We start from the raw sequence: 23,872 nt of genomic DNA on the forward strand, positions 1-23,872 counted from the left end.
ATTCTAAAGAGCAACTTGAGCTCTTAGTGATCAATCCCTTTAACATCTATGTCCTGACAGTGATTATTACTGTGATCACTGTGGTTCACAATGCCAACCCGGAGGCTCTGAATGACCCTCAGTCCTTAGATTATATTTAGAGCAGAACAATTTGACTACTACCTTGTACAATTTTCACGGTAAGTATGGCTTAAAACCAAAAGGCTTCACTGACAAATGCTCAGATAGAACAGCCCATTCTTTGAACGGCCTTATTAACTGTAGTTTCACTACACCAAGAATATTTCAATCTTTGTTACACTACATTGCAAAATAGTATTTTTGGCTTAAAGTACACAAATTCAGGTGGCAGCAATCTAGATAATAGGCATAGAATTTCAAGACTTCCCTTCTCTATCTTGCTGCCTGTTTCCATGTATTAGAACAATTTTACTTACATGCAGGGGGTAATTAATTATACCTGGTACATAATACTTTTCATCACAGTTACTTCTGACAAAATATTCCTTGTGAGTAAAACTGACTTCACAAGCCTCCAGTACACCAAATACAGCGGTTTCCTTTCCTAACCCAGCATGTCTTAGAACATTCCATATGTGACTGCCTTGAAAACAGATGGTAGACTTTGATTATGTTGCTCCATTGCTTCTTACTTCCCTGAGGTAAAGGACATTAGTTAGACTTCATGCTGAAAGAGCAACAGAACAACACAATCAGATTTACGTATTCAACAATCATTTATCGTTTCCGTGTGCAAGGCATGGACTGCGTTAGGTGCCAGGAGCAATAGGAAAATGATACAAATATGAATAAGAGGATACTCTGCCCTCCAGGAGTGTACAGTCTAGTAGGAGAGATTAACTGCATACAAATAACCGTAACACCCGATAGAAAGTGGTAAAGTGCCACAGAAGAAAAAGTTCCATGGGGAGCTTTCTTATCCCCCAAATTCAAAGTAAGCTCAGATGAGAGGAAGCGGATTTGGATTATTATTCCATTGTCATCTGTGTGGCATGAAAAGGTGGCTGTCAGGCTTTGATGAACCAAGCTGCACCTTAGATCTTTCTTCCTCGGCTCTCTCAGCTGAGTCCAGTGATTAGCAAGCGCACCTGCTAACCACTGAAGGGATGGAAGGAAAAGGTCAAAGGAAAATGACAGAATACACAGATAAAAATATTCTGCATCCAGGAGCATGCCATAGTAGTCTGCACTGGCTGGGCCCAGGATACTACCTTCACAGATGGACAGGGACAAGAAGTGATAAGGGAGAGAACACTGGACTAGCCAGGAGGATTCCAGATGTCTAAGATGAAGTTAGACCAAATGATCTCTAAGGGTCTCTGCAACTCTCCAATCAGTTAAAAGCACAGAAAATTAATCTTCGGCCTCTTAACCACAGCTTTTAAAGTCAGTGCTTTTTCCCTCTTTTCATAATTTGTAGAAGGGCCCCTAAAAAATCCAAACAAAAAACTAGAGTTACCCCCTTTCCTGCCTTTGATTACAGACAAGCAATACAAGAAAGGTGGTTTTGTTTTTAACCACGGTTAATGTTTCAGAAGTAAAGAGCTCCTGTCTGTCGTTATAAACAAGGCACCTTTCTGATCTGCTCAGCCTCACCGACATACGTGCCTGATGGTATGTAAACTGACAGCCAGATGCTCTCAACTACACAGGTTTCTATTTTGGTTACTAAGAATACTTGTATATTCCAGAACTTGTAATAACCTATAATGGAATATAATCTGAAAAAAATAATTGAATCACTATGCTGTACATCTGAAACTAACACAATATTGTGAAAATTTCAATTTTTTTAAAAAAAAAGAAGAATGAGAAGATAAAACATTTTGGTCAACAGTCCTCCACCACCTTTGAGCTTCCTGAAGTAGCTTGTTTATCTCTCAGTTCTAAGGATTTAAGTTCTCCAACAGCTTCATTGCTTTCAAAGCTTGAGCAGAACATTTAGAGGCACTGGAAGTTAGGGATAAAGTCAGAGTTAAGTGACTGTTTTTCTTTTTTTAAATAGAGGAAGGTGCCTAAGAAGGAAAGGGTAAGAGAGATGCATCAAACTAACTTCTATGTTACAGCTTCTTGGCTCTTTGCCTGGAAGAAATACAAGATACCCCCAAGGAGCAATTTTTGAAGCTCGAAAGAGGCCAACAGAACCAAGTTTACTTTGCCTACCATTTCACCCTTCCTTTCATGTGTGGCCAGGGTGTACCACCATCCTCAAAATGTAGGTCTATCCATATAGGGAGTTTTGCTTAGTGCCTCTCCGGCTTCTGCCAAGGCTAGACCCAGTCCAGGGCCGAAAGGACATGCAACATTTGATATTTGGTGACCACACACCTTATGTGACTATCCAATTCTGCCTCAACAGAGTGAATAACCTCTTTGGACTCTGCCATAAAACACAGCCACGTTTTGCCTAAATGCCAGCGCCGAAGATGGCCACATTAAAACACAAACGAGCACTGAGAATATACTGCCAGGTTCACTTCACCCAGCAAACAGAGCCCAAGAGGTTAAGTGCCCTCAACAACTGCAAGAATGGACAAATAAACCTCCAAGGAGTCAAGTCTGGTCGGATACTGCTATGTCCATGAAATGGACAGTGGTCAGCGCAGCAGGACAGGAGTGCTACGGTTAATCAGGCCCCAAACAGAGCGCTGACAGGCTCAGTTTCACCGACACCGAATGACTGGCTACTCCTGCTTCTGATCTGATGGGCATCTTCTACCAAATCACCTCTCCAAACCCATTAAAAAATATATCGGACAGATCAAATACAACTGGACCAATGAGAATGCAAAACCAAGACGTAGCAAGGGCCAGTGGGAGTATATGGGTTTGAGGGCGATTGTGGAGGCAGCGGCTTTTAAATGAAAGCTCTTGATAAAGTTTTGCTTGTTTGGTTTATTTTCCTTTCTATAAGCAGGAATTACATCGTGTGTGTAATGGCTTATAAGGGTTCACAAATTCAGCAAAGAAATATATATTTTTTGAAATGTCATTTTCTGTTAACATTCTTGTGAAAAGACATTGGCTTACAGTCCCATAAATCTGTAAACCATATTAAATACAGGAAGCTGCCGCAATACAGACAAAAGGGTAGCTTAGTTTCTTTCTTCCTTTGCCCAGACTAACAGTATCGCTTTGTACTCTGACTTCTCAGTAGACCTGAAGAGCCACTTTGCTCATCTATTACATTTTCCCTTTAAAGCGTGTCCTCTATTTCTTTGGCATGCAAGGCTGGAATGACAGTCCTGTTCCTACATACAAATAACTATCTTCAACATACAGATGATGAAAAACACCTTCACATGTTGGGGGTGCAGGCTAAAGTTGAGAACCAGAAAGCTACAAAAACTCAATTCATGTTTTTTAAATACTTTATATGGTAAAAATACAGCAAAAATATTTTTTGTTCAAAGAGGAAAAAATATACTGCTATGGTCATGGTTCTAAGGATGATTTAAGTCGTCTCTGGCTCCTCAACTGTGCACTGTAGTGTGGGCTGACTTCAACTACGGCTTCTCCAGCTTCAGTCATTTATCAAAGCTAAAATCATACTGTGGAGAGAAGAAATTAATGTTACTAGTGTTTCCTTAGGAATGTTCCTACAGAGTCTGGTCTGTCCAGACTTGCATCCCTAAGGCTCAGCAAGGAACACTCACTTAAGTAAAAAGCAAAAGCAATCATTTACACCTAAAGGAAAGAATATCTATATTAGGACATCAAAAGGCCCTAACGTTTTCACTAAAAGAAAAAAAAAAAAGAAAGAAAGAAAACCGGGGTAGAGGTGGCGGTAGGGAGCATAACCTAAAAGCACTGCTGGGCTCTAGCTTAGAGAAAACAAGCTGTGTCTAGGAAAAAACTTTAATTCTCCATGGAGATCTTCGCACATGTTGTTCCTGCCCCTGGAACCCCTCCTCTCATCCCCCATCAACCCAGTAACTTCCTCTCAGACTTCAGGATCCGGCAGGCTCCATCAGGCTCCCGCACGGCCTCTGGGAAGCCAGCCTCTCGGCCCAGGGCCGTTGTGCCCTGCCTCTCCCTGCACACCTCAGCTCATACCCACTTTCATTCTCCAGGATGACACCCGCGTGCTGCAATCAGCAGGCTCCCAGCTTTGACACAGGGATTCTGCGCTGCTCCTTTTGTGTCACACGCAGTGCCTTACACAGTGTCTTTGACACGTGGCGGTCACTCAGTAAATACTCTGTTAAAACCACCACACTTAACAAGAGTAACAAGACTATCATTTTTTTACTGAAATCAGCCTTGCTATCCTGAGAGCAAATGACTAAAACACAGAAATACCCTTACACTACTAATGGTATAAGTGATGCGTTGTCCAAATTTAAACCAACTAAGGGTACACAGTGCACAGCACAAATTAGTGGTAGTAACCAATATTTTTGAACACTTTGTTAGAGCTTACAAGAGGTCAGCACAAACCAAAGTGCTTTATATGCATTATCTCATTTAATCCACATCACAAGCCCATGAGGCAGGTACTATTATTATCCCATTTTCAGATGAAGAAATTGAGGCACAGAGAGGATAAGAAACTTGCCCCAGGTCACACAGTGAGGGAGTGGTAGATTATACCAGGCTGGCACCTAACCAAACAGCAAAGGCATAGATTCCACCAATCTCTAAAGAAGATGGGAATTTTTTCCTTTAATTCTATTTAACAAACGCTGAATGTCTGCTATGTGCAAGGCACCATGCAAGTGGTGGCAGGCGATACAGAAGGAGCAGCATAAATCCCTACATTAGAAATCGGATGATTTAGAATAGTAAACACTTTTTAAAAACAGCAACCAAAGCTAAGAGAAAAGTGTTACAAGAACATCTGCAATTACTCTTCCATCCTGATCCCTTGAGCTACAAGGAACGCCAAGGGGGAAGGAAATAGCAACATGGCTAAAAATGACAAGCTGAGAAGGGAAGGGAAAAGAAAGAAAAAGAAAGGATGCATCCAGTGAGCAATGCAGCTACTCAGGCAAACGAGTTACACTGGTTGCCTATCTTTTATTTCATTGTAAAGAACCATACCTTAAACCTGCCCCAAAATTGCTTCCTGATTCCTCCAATCCCCAGTCTTCAGTCCATCTTCCCACTGCTTTAAATTCAACAACTGAGAGGTAAGAAACTCTTGTCCATTTTTAAATCCTAAGACTTTGGGTCTTACTAAGCAAGATACTGCTCCCTAATCCTACATTTACACCCAAAAATGTGACTACATTAGCTTTGCTCCCAGATGTCTCAAGAAGCTCATGTTATCAAGACCTAGGGGATGTCCACTCTAGTTTACTCTCCAAAGCATAAAACCTGGAGGGGAGAGAAGGATGAAGAAAGGATAACCACCCTGCTTTTTGTCTCCGACAAATAGAAGGGAACATATATGATGGTAAAGATACCTTCATATGGTTTGACTTTAAAAAGTAATAAAAATAAGAATACGGCTTCCCTGCTGGCGCAGTGGTTGGGAGTCCGCCTGCCGATGCAGGGGACACGGGTTCGTGCCCTGGTCCGGGAAGATCCCACATGCCGCAGAGCGGCTGGGCCCGTGAGCCATGGCCGCTGAGCCTGCGCGTCCGGAGTCTGTGCTCCGCAACGGGAGAGGCCACAACAGTGAGAGGCCCGCGTACCGCAAAAAAAAAAAAAAAGAAGAAGAAAGGTGTATCGTTGTATTCTTAATGTGAAATTTTGCTCTTTATTCTCCATCTTTAATGCTAGGATTAAAAATTAAGCACGTTAGCAATGAGGTATGAGAACCAGAAATGTTATTAGTGTGGTTTTTCTGTCCTATTTTTTAAAATACAGAAAAGCAAATATAATAAATAGTAAAAAGGAAACCACCTAAACTCTAATTTCAATCTAATCTGTGGGTGGAATTAGCATAGCAAAAGGATTTTAGGAAGCCTGCTTTTTCAGGCAGAGGCTAAAATGGCTCTGACTTCTAAGCTATTTCAGACAAAATAGCAGTTTTTTAAAACTCTTATCTTTGTACAGTTTCTAATTATTAGGACTTTTCTGAGTGACAGAAGTTTAGTTCAGTACAAGTTTTTTCCTACTAGTCTTATGCCCATGTGAAAATTAAAATTTACCTCAGAAAAAAACAGGAATGATACAATTAAGCTTGGATACAAAAGCTTGACTTTTAGCCTCTTAAAGGCTTAATCAAATCATACACACATGACAATTTTTTTCTCTTTGCTGTATTCTATGGGTCTATAATGGGTAAAGGAAAAGGTGGCATGTTATCTCTAAAACTTAAGGTAAATATAAGTTTAAACAGGACTGCATGAGGCTTCCAGTGTCTGATAGCCAATCCTTCATATTAATTCTTATTTCCAATCTAACTGGAAGACTGATGAAATTTTACCCGAACAGACCACTTGCATCCCGGAGAAAAGGCATCACACCTAAATTCCTTAATGCCAAGAAAGATCAGCCCAACGTGGATATAAGTTGTTGAGAGCTGCTGCCAGTGCTCTGGTCCCCAGAAGACCCAGGAGTGGGAAACTCTCTGGGGGTACATATAGTAATGTTTATAATAGGCAGTGAGACCTCACAGCTGGATACCAGGGGAGGGAAAGAACAGCAAGGACAGTTTTAAGCATGTTGATAGCCTCAACAGCTAAGGAATAACTAATAATATGGAGTAACTCTACTCCAGGTCAGACAGAATGGAATCCTGATTCAATGACATGACATTAAAAATCTACACAGCCACAAGAAATTCACATAATCCCCAAAAGCTCTGCAATGTTAATACAAAATCCTACAGTATAGTAATACCTTACCCGTCAAAAGCATATGGCATCCAGGAAAATGCCAGGACTGTAAACTCACCTATAAAGATACATGAAGAAACAGAGCAGGTGGAAACCAAGCTTGATCATGGCTTCTTTCATGTGTGACTTCAACTGCCCTCGATTGTGTATTTCTGTTGGATCAAACACTCCCATGTTACCACTTGGCACCATAATGAACCTGGTAAATTAAAGGATGCACACACATTAGAAGGAAAATCAAATCATCAGCATAAATATTCAAAAATAAGTAAACCAGTAATAATCAACCTTCAAAAATGAACCAATCATAGCAGCCTTATATGACCAAATATGGACAAGGTATTATAATGATGTCACAGGCCATGCCTTAGTCTTCCTTTGAAAATACAATACTATTAATTTTAGGTGTAATTTCTGCCCTCTGAAACAAATACATTAACACTCTAGAGAAGGATATTTTATGCACTGAGACCCTTTTACCCATCTTCTGTAGAAAACTACTGAATCGGTAATACCTATAGCTGTCTTCCATGAGACACAAATGAAGGGGGCCCCAAAACCAAACCAACTTTATCAAGTTCTTAGAAATTTCTTTATCTACAAGGTTCTAACTTAATTCATGCAATTCCCTTCACCTTCACAACATCTCTGTCAGTTGTCTTTATGTTTAACACTTACATCTTTGTGTCAAACATAATTATTCCCATTTCACAGATGATACTAAAAAGAGAGATTCTATATCCCAAATAGAATCCTCATCTTTGGTGCTCCCGCTGATCAACAGATATGTCTCAATCTGCATGGTTAATGAATGGTACCTACTTGAAAAGAGTAACTTAAAGAAGACAGAAATGACTTAGAATAAATGCTACGATGGTAAAATAAAACTCCTCAGTTAAGACAATAAACGGAGAGTTCAGATGCAAACGCAGTGCCTAACTTTACATGACTCTTAAAAAGTACAGATTACATTTAATTAAAATGTAAATTTTATTTTAAATTAATTTTTCTGTAAATATTAAATTAAATAATAATATTTTGACAAATAAGAGATGTACATTTTATAGTGATGGAGGTATGACCACAGTGAGGGAATGAGAACAGGGCTACAAAGTCAATACGGAACCTAAAGGGCACAGTAAGCAGACACCGAGTTACAAATCCAGACCAATTCAACTCAGTGCTCCCACAGACTCAGACTCAAACTTAAAAAAAAATCTTGAAGATACTGTGTTTAACACGCTATGGAGTCTTTAGGCCTCTTGAGATAACACATAACATTTCATATTTATTAAATACCACTGTGTATATAGTATTACATATGATAATCTTCTCCTTCTTCCCCAAATGATTCCTTTTACAAATAAGAAAATTGGGTTACTTTGAGAGGATCAGTGAGTTTAAGCGTCTACGCTTCTGCATCCCAACTGTGCCATCTGCACAGCATGCGTGTCCTAACCTAGCACTGATCATGACCTCTTCCTTCTCTCATGTCCAAGCTTCTCTAGTCCAACCTTGGTTCCTCACTCTCGCCACACATTTGGTTTCTCAATTATGACTTCCGTGAAATGCAAATGGCTCTCTGAGTGTCACAAATCTAAATTCTCCCCCAAATCCTAGTAGCCCATCTATGGCTGAATAAACGGTATATATGGTATTTACAAACGAATATTTGGATAGCATCTCAACTCAATACCTATTTTCCTCGATTTACAATGGTATTATATCATGATAAACCCATCAAAAATTGAAAATGCAATTAATACACCTAACCTACCGAACATCACAGCTTAGCCTAGCCTACCTTAAACATGCTCAGAACACTTACATTAGCCTACAGTTGGGCAAAATCGCCTAATACAAAGCCTATTTTATAACATTACAAGAGAGTTTCACACCGCATATCGCTAGTCCAGAAACAGATCAAAATTCAAAATTCGAAATATGGTTTATACTGAAATGTGTATCATTTTCACACCATCATGAAGTCGAAAAATCAAAAGTCAAACTATTGTAAATCGAGGACCATCTGTAGTCTCAAAGAGTCTTATCCTTCTCTGACTGCTAGCTTATCTAACAGGAGTGTCACCACTTCCTCAGTAGTCCTTAAAAACTTTCTCTTACTCAATTCTGACTTCTCTCTTCATCTTTCATAGGCAATAGGTTAAACTCTTGTCCACTCTTCCTTCCTATCACCACTTATATAGCCCTATCTTGTTTTTTTTTTTTTTGGTACGTGGGCCTCTCACTGTGTGGCCTCTCCCTTTGCGGAGCACAGGCTCCGGACGCGCAGGCTCAGTGGCCATGGCTCACGAGCCCAGCCACTCCGCGGCATGTGGGATCTTCCCGGACCAGGGCACGAACCCGTGTCCCCTGCATTGGCAGGTGGACTCTCAACCACTGCGCCACCAGGGAAGCCCTAGCCCTATCTTTTTCATTCCCACTAACACAACTCTATTCCAGTACTATATTATCTCACCCCTGTCTCTGAACTACCTCCTGCCTCTTTTCCATCCAATCAATACTATATAATGCTTCCAGAAAAATCTTCCCAAAGCATAATTTATATCATGCCAACTTAGCTAATCAAAAACATATGCAGCAAATGTATAAAATAAGCTACAAGGATATACTGTACAACACAGAATATAACGAATATTCTATAATAGCTATAAATGGAGTATAACCTCTAAAAATTGTGAATCACCATACTGTACACCTGAACATATAATATTGTACATGAACTATAATTCAATAAAAAAGAAATTAATTAAAAACATATAGAGCAAGGAAGATATATGAATGGCTAATAAGCACATTAAAAAGTACTCAACATCATTAGTCACTAGGGAATGTAAATCGAAACCACAATGAGATACCACTTCACATTCAATCAGACAGCTAAAATAAAAAAGACACAACAAAAAGTGTTGGCAGGGATGTGGAGAAACTGTAACCTTCATACACAGTTGGTGGGAACGTAAAATAGTGCAGCTGCTTTTGAACACTCAGGTAGTTCCTCAAAAGGTCAAACCATAGAGTTACCATATGACCCAGCAATTCCACTCCTAAAAGAAATGAAAGTATATGTCCACACAAAAATATGCACATGAACATGAAAGGATGCTCAACATCACTAATCATTAGAGATATGCAAAGCAAAACTACAATGAGATATCACCTCACACCAGTAAGAACGGCCTTCATCAAAAAATCTATGAACAATAAATGCTGGAGAGGGTGTGGAGAAAAGGGAACCCTCTTGCACTGTTGGTGGAAATGTAAATTGATACAGCCACTATGGAGAACAGTATGGAGGTTCCTTAAAAAACTAAAAATAGAACTACCATATGACCCAGCAATCCCACCACTGGGCATATACCCTGAGAAAACCATAATTCAAAAAAAGTCATGTACCACAATGTTCACTGCAACTCTATTTACAATAGCCAGGTCATGGAAGCAACCTAAGTGTCCATCAACAGATGAATGGATAAAGAAGATGTGGCACATATATACAATGGAATATTACTCAACCATAAAAAGAAACAAAACTCAGTTATTTGGGGTTTCGCTGGTGGCGCAGTGGTTGAGATTCCGCCTGCCGACGCAGGGGCCACGGGTTCATGCCCCGGTCCGGGAGGATCCCACATGCCGCGGAGCGGCTGGACCCATGAGCCATGGCCACTGAGCCTGCGCGTCCAGAGCCTGTGCTCCGCAAAGGGAGAGGCCACAACAGTAAGAGGCCCACGTACCACAAAAAAAAAAAAAAAAAAAAAAAACTGAGTTATTTGTAGTGAGGTGGATGGACCTAGAGTCTGTCATAGAGTAAAGTAAGTCAGAAAGAGAAAAACAAATACCATATGCTAACACATATATATGGAATCTTAAGAAAGAAAAAAAAATGGTTCTAAAGAACCCAGGGGCAGGACAGGAATAAAGACGCAGACGTAGAGAATGGACTTGAGGACATGGGGAGGGGGAAGGGTAAGCTGGAATGAAGTGAGAGAGTGGCATTGACATATATACACTACCAAATGTAAAATAGATAGCTAGTGGGAAGCAGACGCATAGCACAGGGAGATCAGCTGGTGCTGATATATACATATATCCCCATATCTCCCACCTAGAGGGGTGGGATAGGGAGGGTGGGAGGGAGAGGCAAGAGGGAGGAGATATGGGGATATATGTATATGTATGGCTGATTCACTTTGTTATAAAGCAGAAACTAACACACCATTGTAGAGCAATTATACTCCTATAAAGATGTTAATAATAAAAAAAAGACACATGATTACATTGCATTTTGGTAAATTAAAAGAATAATTTTAATGAAAAAAATATGCACATGAATGTTCATAGTAGAATTATTTATAATAGGCAAAAAGTGGAAACAACTCAAATGCCCATCAATTGCAAATGGATAAACAAAATGTAGTATTGCCATACAAAGGAATATTATTCCACAATAAAAAGGAATAAAGTACTGATACATGACACGGCATGGATGAACCCTGAAAATATTATGCTAAGTGAAAGAAGCCATAAAAGATCACATATTGATCTCTTTTAAATGATATGTCTGTCCAGAACAGGTTATTTTACAAAGACAGAAAGGAGACTAGCAGTTGCCTAGAGCTGGGGGAGGGGAGTGACTTCTAAAGGACATAGGGCTTCTTTTGGGGGTGATGAAAATGTTCTTAAATACGTTGTGGTGATGGTTGCTTACATCTATAAATATACCAAAAACATACTGGATAGTATAGTTTAAATGGGTGAACGTTATGCTACCAGTACTCATATGTATAAATAAACAAGCTGTACTCACCGATATGTATTCCAAGTGGCAACAGGCAAGTTGAGAAGGAAGATGAACCAGTGCAATGAAATGAGCATTAATACAGTGACAATAGTATGGCCAACCAATTCCGGAATTACCCACTGCAAGGGAAGAACACAGTATTACATCTCACTGCTGTGTCCTTCCAGAATGTACATGTTACTTGAAATTAAATCAAAAAAAGTACAGAGAATTTCCAAGCTAGTGTTTCAAGATTATTTTTAGGCTCGGATGTCCCAGATTTGCATACTGCTATCACTACTTACCCAGTGCAAATAAATCAGGACACAGCTTAAAAATAATGCACTTAGTCTTTAATTACATTTTACCCTAAGTAAAGATTCAGATTCATTCTCTAAGCAGGTACAAATAACAACTAGAGAAAAAATAGAGTATTATTTACCTTCTATTCCAATATCTGTGCTAAAGCCTCTTACTCTAATTTGGGATGGTTTATATCCACATACATGCTGCCTTTCAGGTCAGAATACGTTTCCAAGCTCCAGAACCCTGAGGGAAATCATCTCACATCCACCAAAAAAAAAGTACTTTAGGGCTTCCCTGGTGGCGCAGTGGTTGAAAGTCCGCCTGCTGATGCAGGGGACACGGGTTCGTGCCCCGGTCCGGGAAGATCCCACATGCTGCGGAGCGGCTGGGCCCATGAGCCATGGCCGCTGAGCCTGCACGTCCGGAGCCTGTGCTCCGCAACGGGAGAGGCCACAACAGTGAGAGGCCCGCATACCGCAAAAAAAAAAAAAAAAAAAAAGTACTTTAACAGCTTACAATATCAGCTCAAAGTTAAACAAATATGATAATGGACCAGGATAACAGAATCCCAGACTATTGGCTTTATAGCACCCAGTGCCCTTATCTATGTTCTTTGTTTATTGTGCAATATTCTAGTTCTCATATATCAACAGCTATTGTGGCAGGTTCTCAATTCACCAGTAGTTTTCCTCTCCTATGAGTAGAGATTTTTCTTTTAATGGAAGTTAATAGCTAGTATTTATTGAGCCACAAACTGGCACTCCCAACTTATAGAAATGAGGAAAATAAAATTCAAGAGAGATTAAGTAACTTGCCCAAGGTCACACAGCTACTTAGTGGCAGAGCTATATAACAGAAGCCCAGACACACTGGCCCCAGGTCTCTTGCATTTAGATTTCAGATACATTTTTTTCTTTTTTCCTGGTGGGGAGGGTGTCACTCTGCGAGGCCTGGAGGATCTTAGTTCCCCAACCAGGGACTGAACCCACACCCTGGGCAGTGAAAGCACGGAATCCTAACCACTGGACCACCAGGAAATTCCCTTAGATACTTTTTATTTTTTTTGGCTGCATTGGGTCTTTGTTGCTGTGCGTGGGCTTTCTCTAGTTGCGGCGAGCAGGGGCTACTCTTCATTGCAGTGCGCGGGCTTCTCATTGGGGTGGCTTCTCTTGTTGCAGAGCACAGGCTCTAGGCTTCAGTAGTTGTGGCTTGCGGGCTCTGGCGCTCAGGCTCAGTAGTTGTGCTGCATGGGCTTAGTTGCTCTGCAGCATGTGGGATCTTCCCAGACAAGGGCTCAAACCCATGTCCCCTGCATTGGCAGATGGATTCTCAACCACTGCACCACCAGGAATATCCCACTTTTTCTTAATAAACAAAGAGGAAGGGCCTTAAACCTAATTTGCAATCAACCAAAACGTTTCTAAATATGTAAATGCATTTTTAAAGTGTAACCAATTTAACATAATGCTAATATGTGTAAGCTGCAAAATCAGATAAACCTGGAGTAAAACTCATGCTCTATCCTATTTATTAGCTGTGCAATTTTAGGAAGTTATCTACCCTCTCTAAATCATGATTTTCTCATCTGTAAAATGGAGATAATACTTACACCTCATGAGGTTGTTTTAGAGAATTAGACAAAATAATATATGTAAGCCACACACAAAGTAAGCACTCAATTCACATTCCCACCAGCAGTGCAAGAGTGTTCCCTTTTCTCCACACCCTCTCCAGCATTTATTGTTTCTAGGTTTTTTGATGATGGCCATTCTGACTGGTGTGAGATGATATCTCACGGTAGTTTTGATGTGCATTTCTCTAATGATTAATGATGTTGAGCATTCTTTCATGTGTTTGTTGGCAGTCTGTATATCTTCTTTGGAGAAATGTCTATTTAGGTCTTCTGGCCATTTTTGGATTGGGTTGTTTGTTTTTTTGATATTGAGCTGCATGAGCTGCTTGTACATTTTGGAGATTAATCCTTTGTCAGTTGCTTCATTTGCAAATACTTGCTCCCATTCTGAGGGTTGTCTTTTCGTCTTGTTTATGGTTTCCTCTGCTGTGCAAAAGCTTTGCAGCTTCATTAGGTCCCATTTGTTTATTTTTGTTTTTCTTTCCATTTCTCTAGGAGATAGGTCAAAAAGGATCTTGCTGTGATTTATGTCATAGAGTGTTCTATGTTTTCCTCTAAGAGTTTGATAGTTTCTGGCCTTACATATAGGTCTTTAATCCATTTTGAGCTTATTTTTGTGCATGGTGTTAGGGAGTGATCTAATCTCATACTTTTACATGTACCTGTCCAGTTTTCCCAGCACCACTTATTGAAGAGGCTGTCCTTTCTCCACTGTACATTCCTGCCTCGTTTACCAAAGATAAGGTGACCATATGTGCGTGGGTTTATCTCTGGGCTTTCTATCCTGTTCCATTGATCTATCTTTCTGTTTTTGTGCCAGCACCATACTGTCTTGATTACTGTAGCTTTGTAGTATAGTCTGAAGTCAGGGAGCCTGACTCCTCCAACTCCGTTTTTCGTTCTCAAGATTGCTTTGGCTATTCGGGGGTCTTTTGTGTTTCCATACAAACTGTGAAATTTTTTGTTCTAGTCCTGTGAAAAAATGCCAGTGGTAGTTTGATAGGGATTGCATTGAAACTGTAGATTGCTTTGGGTAGTAGAGTCATTTTCACAATGTTGATTCTTCCAATCCAAGAACATGGTACATCTCTCCATCTGTTTGTATCATCTTTAATTTCTTTCATCAGTGTCTTATAGTTTTCTGCATATAGGTCTTTTGTCTCCTTAGGTAGGTTTATTCCTAGGTATTTTATTCTTTTTGTTGCAATGGTAAATGGGAGTGTTTTGTTGATTTCACTTTCAGATTTTTCATCATTAGTGTATAGGAATGCCAGAGATTTCTGTGCACTAATTTTGTATCCTGCTACTTTACCAAATTCATTGATTAGCTCTAGTAGTTTTCTGGTAGCATCTTTAGGATTCTCTATGTATCGTATCATGTCATCTGCAAACACTGACAGCTTTACTTTTTCTTTTTCAACTTGGATTCCTTTTATTTCTTTTTCTTCTCTGATTGCTGTGGCTAAAACTTCCAAAACTATGTTGAATAAGAGTGTTGAGAGTGGGCAACCTTGTCTTGTTCCTGATCTTAGTGGAAATGCTGGTGGGAATGTGAATTGGTACAGCCACTATAGAGAAGAGTATGGAGGTTCCTTAAAAAACTAAAAATAGAACTACCATATAAGCCAGCAATCCCACTACTAGGCATATACCCTGAGAAAACCATAATTCAAAAAGAGTCATGTACCAAAATGTTCATTGCAGCTCTATTTACAATAGCCCGGAGATGGAAACAACCTAAGTGTCCATCAACCTAAGTGTCCATCAACGGATGAATGGATAAAGAAGATGTGGCACATACATAGCGAAATTGAGCTATTTGTAATGAAGTGGATGGACCTAGAGTCTGTCAAACAGAGTGAAGTCAGAAAGAGAAAGACAAATACCGTATGCTAACACATATATATGGAATTTAAGAAAAAAAAAATGTCATGAAGAACCTAGGGGTAAGACAGGAATAAAGACACAGACCTACTAGACAATGGACTTGAGGATATGGGGAGGGGGAAGGGTAAGCTGTGACAAAGCGAGAGAGTGGCATGGACATATATATACTACCAAACATAAAATAGATAGCTAGTAGGGGGCAGCCGTACAGCACAGGGAGATCAGCTCGGTGCTTTGTGACCACCTAGAGGGGTGGGATAGGGAGGGTGGGAGGGAGGGAGACGCAAGAGGGAAGAGATATGGGAACATATGTATAACTGATTCACTTTGTTATAAAGTAGAAACTAACGCACCATTGTAAAGCAATTATACTCCAATAAAGATGTAAAGAAAAAAAAAGTAAGCACTCAATAAATGTTAGCTGATGTTACTACTACTCCCCTCCATGCTATCAGACCCACACAGAAGTAGCTTTCAAACTCTGGATTTCTTACTGTGGGATGCATTTTGGTTTACATAAACAAAAACCTAAAACAAAAGTTTCAGGAAGCGATACTTGACCTTATTATACTTGGATACTAACTTTCTACCAAGCCCTCTGTTCTCTTTCTCTTCCCTCCTTAATAATGTGTTCTTCCCCTAACTTAGGGGTAAGAAGCACTAGGCTTATTTCACCCAGGCAGGAATTTGAAAGATTCTTCTCTGGAGTAACTTAATGGCACAAGAGAAAACACCTACAAAAAAACTGCTATTTCAGGTACCCTCAAAAAAGGTAGACACCAACTACCCTCAGTGAAGTCTTACCTACCAGTCAGTCAACAGCCTGGACCACCCAATGAGCTTCCAATGAGTATTTTCATGCCTTACCCTAAAGTATGACTAGATAGCCATGTATCAGAAATTGAGGAAAGCCCTCAATATGAAAGAAGGGGGAAAAACAAAGAGAAAGGAACTTGGAAAAAAACAGATATAATGTAGGAAGCAGAAGGAAATTTCAAAACTGCTATAATCAACATCCTTGAGAACGAAGAGAGTCCAGCATGAACCAAGAGAACAAAAAGCTCTTAGAAATTAAAAATTTGACATAAATGATATACATACAAGAAAATTCAGAAGATAAAACAGAGGAAATCTTAAAACAAGAAGTTAGAAAAAAACCAAAGGGACAAAAATAAGAAAAAGAAGAACTGGGAGATCAATCCAGCAGATAAATTATCCAGCAAATCCAAGTTGCTGAAAGAGAAGAGAGAAAATAGAAGGGGAAGACATTATCAAAGAAAGAAGTAGAAGAAAATTTCCCAGATTGAAAGAACCTCTCAGATGCCCAAAACAATGAGTGAAAAAGGCCTAAACAAAGGTATACCACTGCAAAATTCCCAAACACCAAGGATTACCATAAATAACCCAACCAAGGATAAAGGTTAAGATTCTAAAACTTCTGGAGAGGATGGAGGTAGGGGTGGGAGGAGAGGGAAGAGAGAGATCCCATCAAAATGATAAGAAATCAAAATGGCACCAGACTTCCCAACTTGAACAACACTAGAAGTTAAAAGACCTTGACCAAGCAAACTCTGAAAAAAAATCTTTTCTAACCTAGAATTCTACACTCAGAGAACCTATCAATCAAGGGAAAGGATAAGACATTTTCAAACATGCAAGTTCTCAAAATTTAATTCCCATGTACCAAATCTCAAGAAGCTACTCCAACAAAACGAGGTAGTAAGCCAAGAGAAAGGAAGACATGATTTCCAAGAATCAGGGGATCCAACCAGGAGTCCCAGGATGGAGGCTGTGAAACAGGCCTAAAGAGCAACCAGTCCAGACTATAGCAAGAGGATGTAGGTCTTGAGGAGAAATGTCACCTAGAAAAAAACAACTGACAGATTATTTTAGCATGTTTGAAACATGCAGAAAATAGTACTGAAGGGCTTTAAAGATGTTATCTGAAAAGACAAAGCTATGCAGAAAAAAAAATTAGAAAGAAAAATATGATCACTGTCTACCATAAGGCTCGGCAATAAAAAAAATAATAGTATATCATAATGATATAAACATTGAATATAAACTTAAAAAGAAAATGGAAAGATAGATGTTTAGAAGGGGGTACCTAAGAACTAAATCTGCCATATTGACTCAGAAGTCAATAGGTAATATGTAAAACTGATAAAATCAAGAAATAGTGAGAGGGACTTCCCTGCTGGCGCAGTGGTTAAGAATCCACCTGCCAATGCAGGGGACATGGGTTCAAGCCCTGGTCCAGGAAGATCCCACATGCCGCGGAGCAACTAAGCCCGCGTGCCACAACTACTGAGCCTGCACTTTAGAGCCTGTGAGCCACAACTACTGAGCCCACGTGCCACAACTACTGAAGCCCACATGCCTAGAGCCGAGCACGAGAAGCCACTGCAATGACAAATCCGTGCACCGCAACGAAGAGTAGCCCCTGCTTGCCACAACTAGAGAAAGCCCACACACAGCAACGAAGACCCAACACAGCCATAAATAAATAAATAAATAAATAAAAATTTATAAAAAAGAAATAGTGGGAGTTCTCTGGTGGCCTACTGGTTATGATTCTGGGCATTCACTGCCGTGGCCTGGGTTCAATCCCTGGTTGGGGAACTTAGATCCTGCAAGCCACGCACCACGGCCAAAAAAAATGAAAAAGAAATAGTAGTGCAAGCATATAGAGAAATATGAATATAAATATCAGAAAAAAATTAACAGCTCAAGTGTTGAAATCAGTTGCCCCTAAGAAGCAAGACAGATAGGATTTAAAAGGGTCAGGAAGGAACTGCTGTTTTTCACTACAAGCTTTGTAGTACCTCTGACTTTAGTTGTATGCAAGTATAACTTTCACAAAAACAAAAATTAACGTTAAAAAAACTACTTAACTTCAAACTGAAGGAGTAACTTTCTCAATAGAAGAATCCAGGTAACCTTTTTTTGTGAGTTTATTTGTATTTTTGTAAAAGAAAACCCACAAAATACCCACCTAAAATACTGAGTAAGCAAGAAATATAAAAAGAAATACAATCCATCTGAAAAAATATATATATTAGATGGATCTATCTATCAGTATAAAATCATTCTTCTAAAGATGAGGAGGCCTAATCAACCATACTTCAATTTTTTAAAAAAGCAGAGGGCCCTGCATGGCACACAGCAGGAACTTAATTTGTTTAAAATTAATTAAATTTCAATTTTTAAAAAATTAAAAATAAAATAAAGAGGAGGAGGCCTGAAACTAATGCAATGTTACATGTCAATTATATCTCAAGAAAAAAAAGAACTCTGAAAGCATAGCAGATAAACAAAATCTTTTATTTAAATCTATCACTGTATTAAACCATGTTCTGGACAATTGGGAAGGAAGGGAGGGAGGGAGAGAAGGAGGGAGGGAGAGAATGAGGGAGGCAGAGAAGGAGGAAGGAAGGAAGGAGAGGAGAGGAGGAATATAATTTACTAGAAATTTTAATTTTCCAAGTGTAACTTCATTTCCGTCATGGGCCAAAGAAACTTAAGTAGACTGAAGGTGTGAAAAGACACATGAGAATCATTTTTAGGTCAAGCCAAAAAGCACTTCTCAGTTATTGTATTTTTATATGAACTTTTATATCCAGAAAACTTTTCTGTCTGCTCATCTCATAAAATGAATCAGGACCAACTGGTTTCCCCATATCTAAAAGAGCTGGGAAATTCAGAGTTTTATTGCCAATATAAAGTTCCGACTACATACTAAAGGTAAAATGGCCTTAAAACAAATCAACTAATTCCATTTCTCTAGGAGCCACAAAAAGGTCCTCTTTCATTCAACAGAAGACAGACTGAGCTTTTTCCCAAAGAGCAGGGAGGAGGGGGTTTGGACACAGAAGACAAAAACAATTAACTGATAACGAACCTTCACCTAGTCTGAGTAATGATGTTGTCTATTGTGGACAAAGGGACAACAAGGAAAAAGAGTAAAGAAACAAAATTTCAAGTTAGGTCTTCTGGTATAGTTTCATGATCTAAAAATATTGCAAAGCACAGTAGTTCCACAAACATTCCAATGAATATCAAATACACATATGTTGACTATCTGTAATTATCTCTAACACAGAATGGAGAACTGCCTTCAATGCCAGAAAATGAGGAAAGAAATGTCTTACCTTGTTTAATTTTGAGCAACATGATCTAGCATTAATGTAATCACATTCTAAATCAGACAATGTAATTATCTGACAATCAAGATAAGGAATTATTAAAGACTTCTTTTATAACAACTATTTAAGTTTCAGAAAGCAATCCCAGTTGCAAAGCAGAATTAGATTTTTGACTTGAAAAGATTATTTCCTTAAAGTTCATTTATTAGACAACTAAATTTTCTCATTTATGTTCCTTCAGCAAGTGATTTTCACAAAATAATCCTCTTATTATGCACAATTCTAATGTGACCCATACCAGAACATTCAAGCTGGATTCCTCAAATGTCAAACAGTGGCCAAAAGAAATGGAAAATATGACCTATATAAACAGTTTAAATGTTATAAACCTGAATTCCCAATAGAAAAAGTGTTTATTTATGATATATCCATAAAATGTCTTTGAAGACTTAAGATATGAAAAAAAAAAAGGATACAAAACTATAAACTCAGCTTGGCCATATGTTAGCAGTGGTTATGTCTTGAAAGTTGGATTACAGATGGTTTGTTTTCCCAACATTTTTCTCTATAACCAAACTTTCCAAAGTAAACATATATTATACTGGACTTAAACAAAAAATGGGTTTTAGTACAAAATATAAACTTACAAATAAAAATGTGAGGGACAGATAGACATAAAAAGTCTTCAATTGAATGTGTGGTATTTACTTTAAAATGCACCCCCAGCCTCCCCACAATAGTTGGGAAAAAAATGAAAAAGAACGGCAAAATGTTGAAAATCACTGAAGGTGAACAATAGAAAAATGGGGTTTATTACACTACTCTACCTTTATGTTCGAAAATGTCCAATAAAATAGGTAAAAAGAAATGTTCTCAACTAAATTCTATACATTTCCATATGGATAGTCCCCCTATCACCTCAACCCAGCCAAAGTCAAAAGCATCACTTTCTCCACAAATTGTTCCACCTCCAGTTTGTTTTATTTCTGTCAATGACACAAGCATCATTTGCCCAGGCTCAAAATATGGAAAGTTATTTCTACCTTCTGTTTCATATCTCAGAATCAATCATTACCTGGTCCTATCAATCATTTCTTTTTAACACCACTCACATTAATTCCTCTTTCACCTGTCCACAATTAGTATCCCATTCCAGATCCAAATGAACCCATTCCCTAATGGTTTCTTACCTTCCAATCTTTCCTGTTTCCAACCCACTCTACAGACTTATCTTCATAATACACCACTTTGTTTATGTCAAAAATTTTCAATGGCTCCCTATTGCCTAGAGGATAAAAATGAAAGCCCTCCTCTCCTTAACATTCAAACCCTCCAAAATCTAATCTAATCTGGCCTTTCCAAACCTGACCTGCTGCCACCAAAATCAACCTTGTGCTCCAGATGGCCTATTCCTCGATCACCCAGAAATGCCATGAACACACCTTTCTCTGCACCTTTGCTCTTGCCTGTATCTGATTTTGAATATCCACCCCTTTCCTTCTCTGCAGGTTTCCTTATTGGTTCAAAGTCCAGAAAAACTCTTATCCCTACAGAATGTATACCCGATGATTTTCCACCTCTTGGCTCTAATACTAAGCTAGTACAACTATCCCAAAATACAATAATATGCTGAATTTCATCAAAACACATCCTGAATGTACCTTAATACCTAAGTCCAACACTCCACCTAACATGTTTCTATGTACATAAACTGGTATACACCAAGGCTTTTTTTATTCTTTGGCTGTGCCGCCCGGCTTGCAGAATCTTAGTTCCCTGACCGGGGATGGAACCCGGGGCCCTGCTGCAGTGAGCGCACCAAGTCCTAACCACTGGACTGTCAGGAAATTCCCTAGCCAAGGCTATTTTAAATTATCAAGACTAGTTTTCCAAACTGCAGTAAGATAAATCCAAGTTTCATTTCTCTGAACTTAAGCTCCCGTTCCTTATGCCACAAGAGAGATGTAGGTCATCAAAACTTCCTAAGTGATGCTGCCCTTTCAGTCAGTTCGCCAAGCCTAATAAAAATCAGGGTTCTCCTCGTCAGAAATCATCAGTTAAAGTAAAAACTGCTGTTCAATGCGGGATAGGGAGGGAAGGCAGAGCAATATTTACTAAACATTGGCCATGGGGTAGGCATTGTGCTGCTAGGTGCTTAACACGCCCTCATTGTGCACAGACCTATCTGGGAAGTAAACATTTCCCCCCATTTTAAAGATAAGAAAACTGAGGCTTAGAGAGGTGAAATAATGTGCATAGCAAATAACTAGCTGAGCAAGGAGTCCTGATTCCAAGTTTTGTCCCATCCCACTTCAACAAGTTGCCAGGCCATAACAAAGTATGAAGCCACACTGAAAACATACTCTGTACAACCATCCTAAAGCCAGAATGCTCTGGCAAACAAAAAGTTTAATTCTGTCAGAAAGAGACACATGTAATTTCCAAGGGAAAAAAATACAATGCAGAGCTTCTCATGTTTTTTCTTCGCTTACATTTAATTACTTAAATTTGGATTGTGCGTTGCATCGTTGGGTGACAACTAAGACTAGAAGCTCCCTCGAGAGTAGAGTTGTAGCCCACACGCCTTCTAGAGTGCTAGGTTCAACGACCATTTATTGGCCTGGAAAATACAGTATGAAAACTGTAGCAGGAACAGCGAAAATACCTAAGTTTTAAACATGGGTCGACACAGAAAAGTGTAAAAGCTGATAAACGACTGAGAACTAAATTACGTGTATAGTTACTGAATTTACAGGTCTGCAACCGACAGGAGCAACCGAAATAATCAGCTGCACCTGGTTTCTAAAACAAACCCTTCCCAACACTCCCTACAAAAAGGCATCGCGAAGGAAACACTTCACCCGTTTTTGAATGAGTCAACTCCTGGATGTGAAAGGTCGCTACAAGTTCCAACACCCGCGAGAACAAAGGGGAGGGCAGCGGGGGTGTTGCCCAGAGAATGACAAGAGGCGCCAAATCGCCTCCGCCGAGCTCAGCGCGGGACAGACCACTAGCGACCACCCCTGGGACGTGAGCCGTCGTTCTCGGGACCCCCAGCATCCGGCGAAGGGCCCGGCCTAAGGGAGCTGCAAAAAAAACCACAACTCTGATCTCTCCAGGACCCAAAAGGAGGAAAACCGCGACCCCTCTCTCCTGAGGACCACAAGGGGAGGCCAAGTGCCAGCCCCCGCGCAGGGCAGAGCGGGTCCAGGCGTCACAGGGGCGAGCGGCGGCGGGCAGGCCGGGCCGGAGCGCTTCAAGAGAAAGGCCCGCTCGGATCCCCGGGTGAGGGGCGAAGTTGGGCAGCCGGGGTCCTCCTCCCGCCCGGGCTCGCCACATTGGTCCGGCGGACCGGGCCAGCGCCCAGGGTACCCGCGCCGGCCGCCGGCCGCCTGCCTTGCTCCCTCGCACCTGCCCTGGCCCCCACCCAGGCCCACCCCCAGCCTGCTCCCTCGGGTGGAGGGCCCCAGGTCGGCCTCCGCCCGCCTCAGGCAAGGATACGAAGTACACTGAGAGGAAGATAAGCGCGCAACAGTCAAGGAGAGAGAAGACGAACACCACCGCCTCCATTCTACTCCGCCACCGCCGCGCCGCTCCTTCCGTCAAACTGGCTGTGGTGCCCGGACCAGCTCCGCCCCGCCCCCTGATAGGCCCTTACCCCTGCTTGTTGGAGCAACACAGTCCACTCCGCCGGGACGCGGCATGCCGGAAGTTGTAGTCTTTTCTTTTTCCAAAAAACTCTACCGCCGTGAGTCTGATGCATGCTGGGAAATGTAGTTCAGTAGTACGAATACCTATCAAAGTGGTGGGCCGGGTCTCTATCCTAAATCTGATTGATTATTTCCAAAAACGTGACAAGCAATTAGTCAACGAGTATTTACTGATCGCTTGTAATCTTCTGGATACGCAGTAGAACTTCTTTGCCATGTGCTAAATTTTCTTTCGATTCCGCACTGGACCCACTGGATCCCTGACTTGGGAATGGTAAGAGGTTTTCAAGCCACTCCACGCGGCTTCTAGGATCTTAGTTGTGGCTCATGGGCTTAGTTGCTCTGAGGCATGTGGGATCTTCCCGGCAGGGATCGAACCCGTATCCCCTGCATTGGCAGGTGTATTCTTAACCACTGCACCACCAGGGAAGTCCATTATCCCTCTGTTCTTGCACGTTGTCTACTTTTTCCAGTAGTTCCTTAGCTTATTAATCATAGTTGTTTTAAATTCATAGTCTGATAATGATAGCATCCCTGCCACAACTGAGTCTGGATCTGGTTCTTGCTCTGTCTCTTCAGAC

The 23,872-nt window shown here is 40.4% G+C and overlaps 1 protein-coding gene across 3 annotated transcripts; it reads right to left on the bottom strand.

Annotated features, from left to right (window-relative positions):
- Window positions 1-3,374: 3,374 nt before the first annotated feature.
- Window positions 3,375-23,208, bottom strand: CNIH4 (cornichon family member 4). 3 transcript variants are annotated; one of them, XM_065887302.1, is made up of 5 exons: window positions 23,083-23,208; window positions 19,588-19,656; window positions 11,638-11,750; window positions 6,868-7,008; window positions 3,375-3,572 (listed from the first exon to the last, which is right to left on the bottom strand). In XM_065887302.1, exons 1-5 carry the CDS (start codon window positions 23,149-23,151, stop codon window positions 3,545-3,547), a joined length of 420 nt encoding a protein of 139 aa, XP_065743374.1. In that variant the 5' UTR covers window positions 23,152-23,208; the 3' UTR covers window positions 3,375-3,544. The 3 variants fall into 3 exon arrangements, with proteins under 3 accessions (XP_065743374.1, XP_065743388.1, XP_065743381.1); XM_065887316.1 differs by lacking the exon at window positions 6,868-7,008 and having other exon boundaries at window positions 3,545-3,572; window positions 23,083-23,151; XM_065887309.1 differs by lacking the exon at window positions 3,375-3,572 and having other exon boundaries at window positions 6,868-6,961; window positions 23,083-23,151.
- Between the last annotated feature and the right edge of the window lie 664 nt (window positions 23,209-23,872).

Source organism: Phocoena phocoena, chromosome 1, assembly GCF_963924675.1.
Source record: "Phocoena phocoena chromosome 1, mPhoPho1.1, whole genome shotgun sequence".
NCBI classification, from domain to species: Eukaryota; Metazoa; Chordata; class Mammalia; order Artiodactyla; family Phocoenidae; genus Phocoena; species Phocoena phocoena.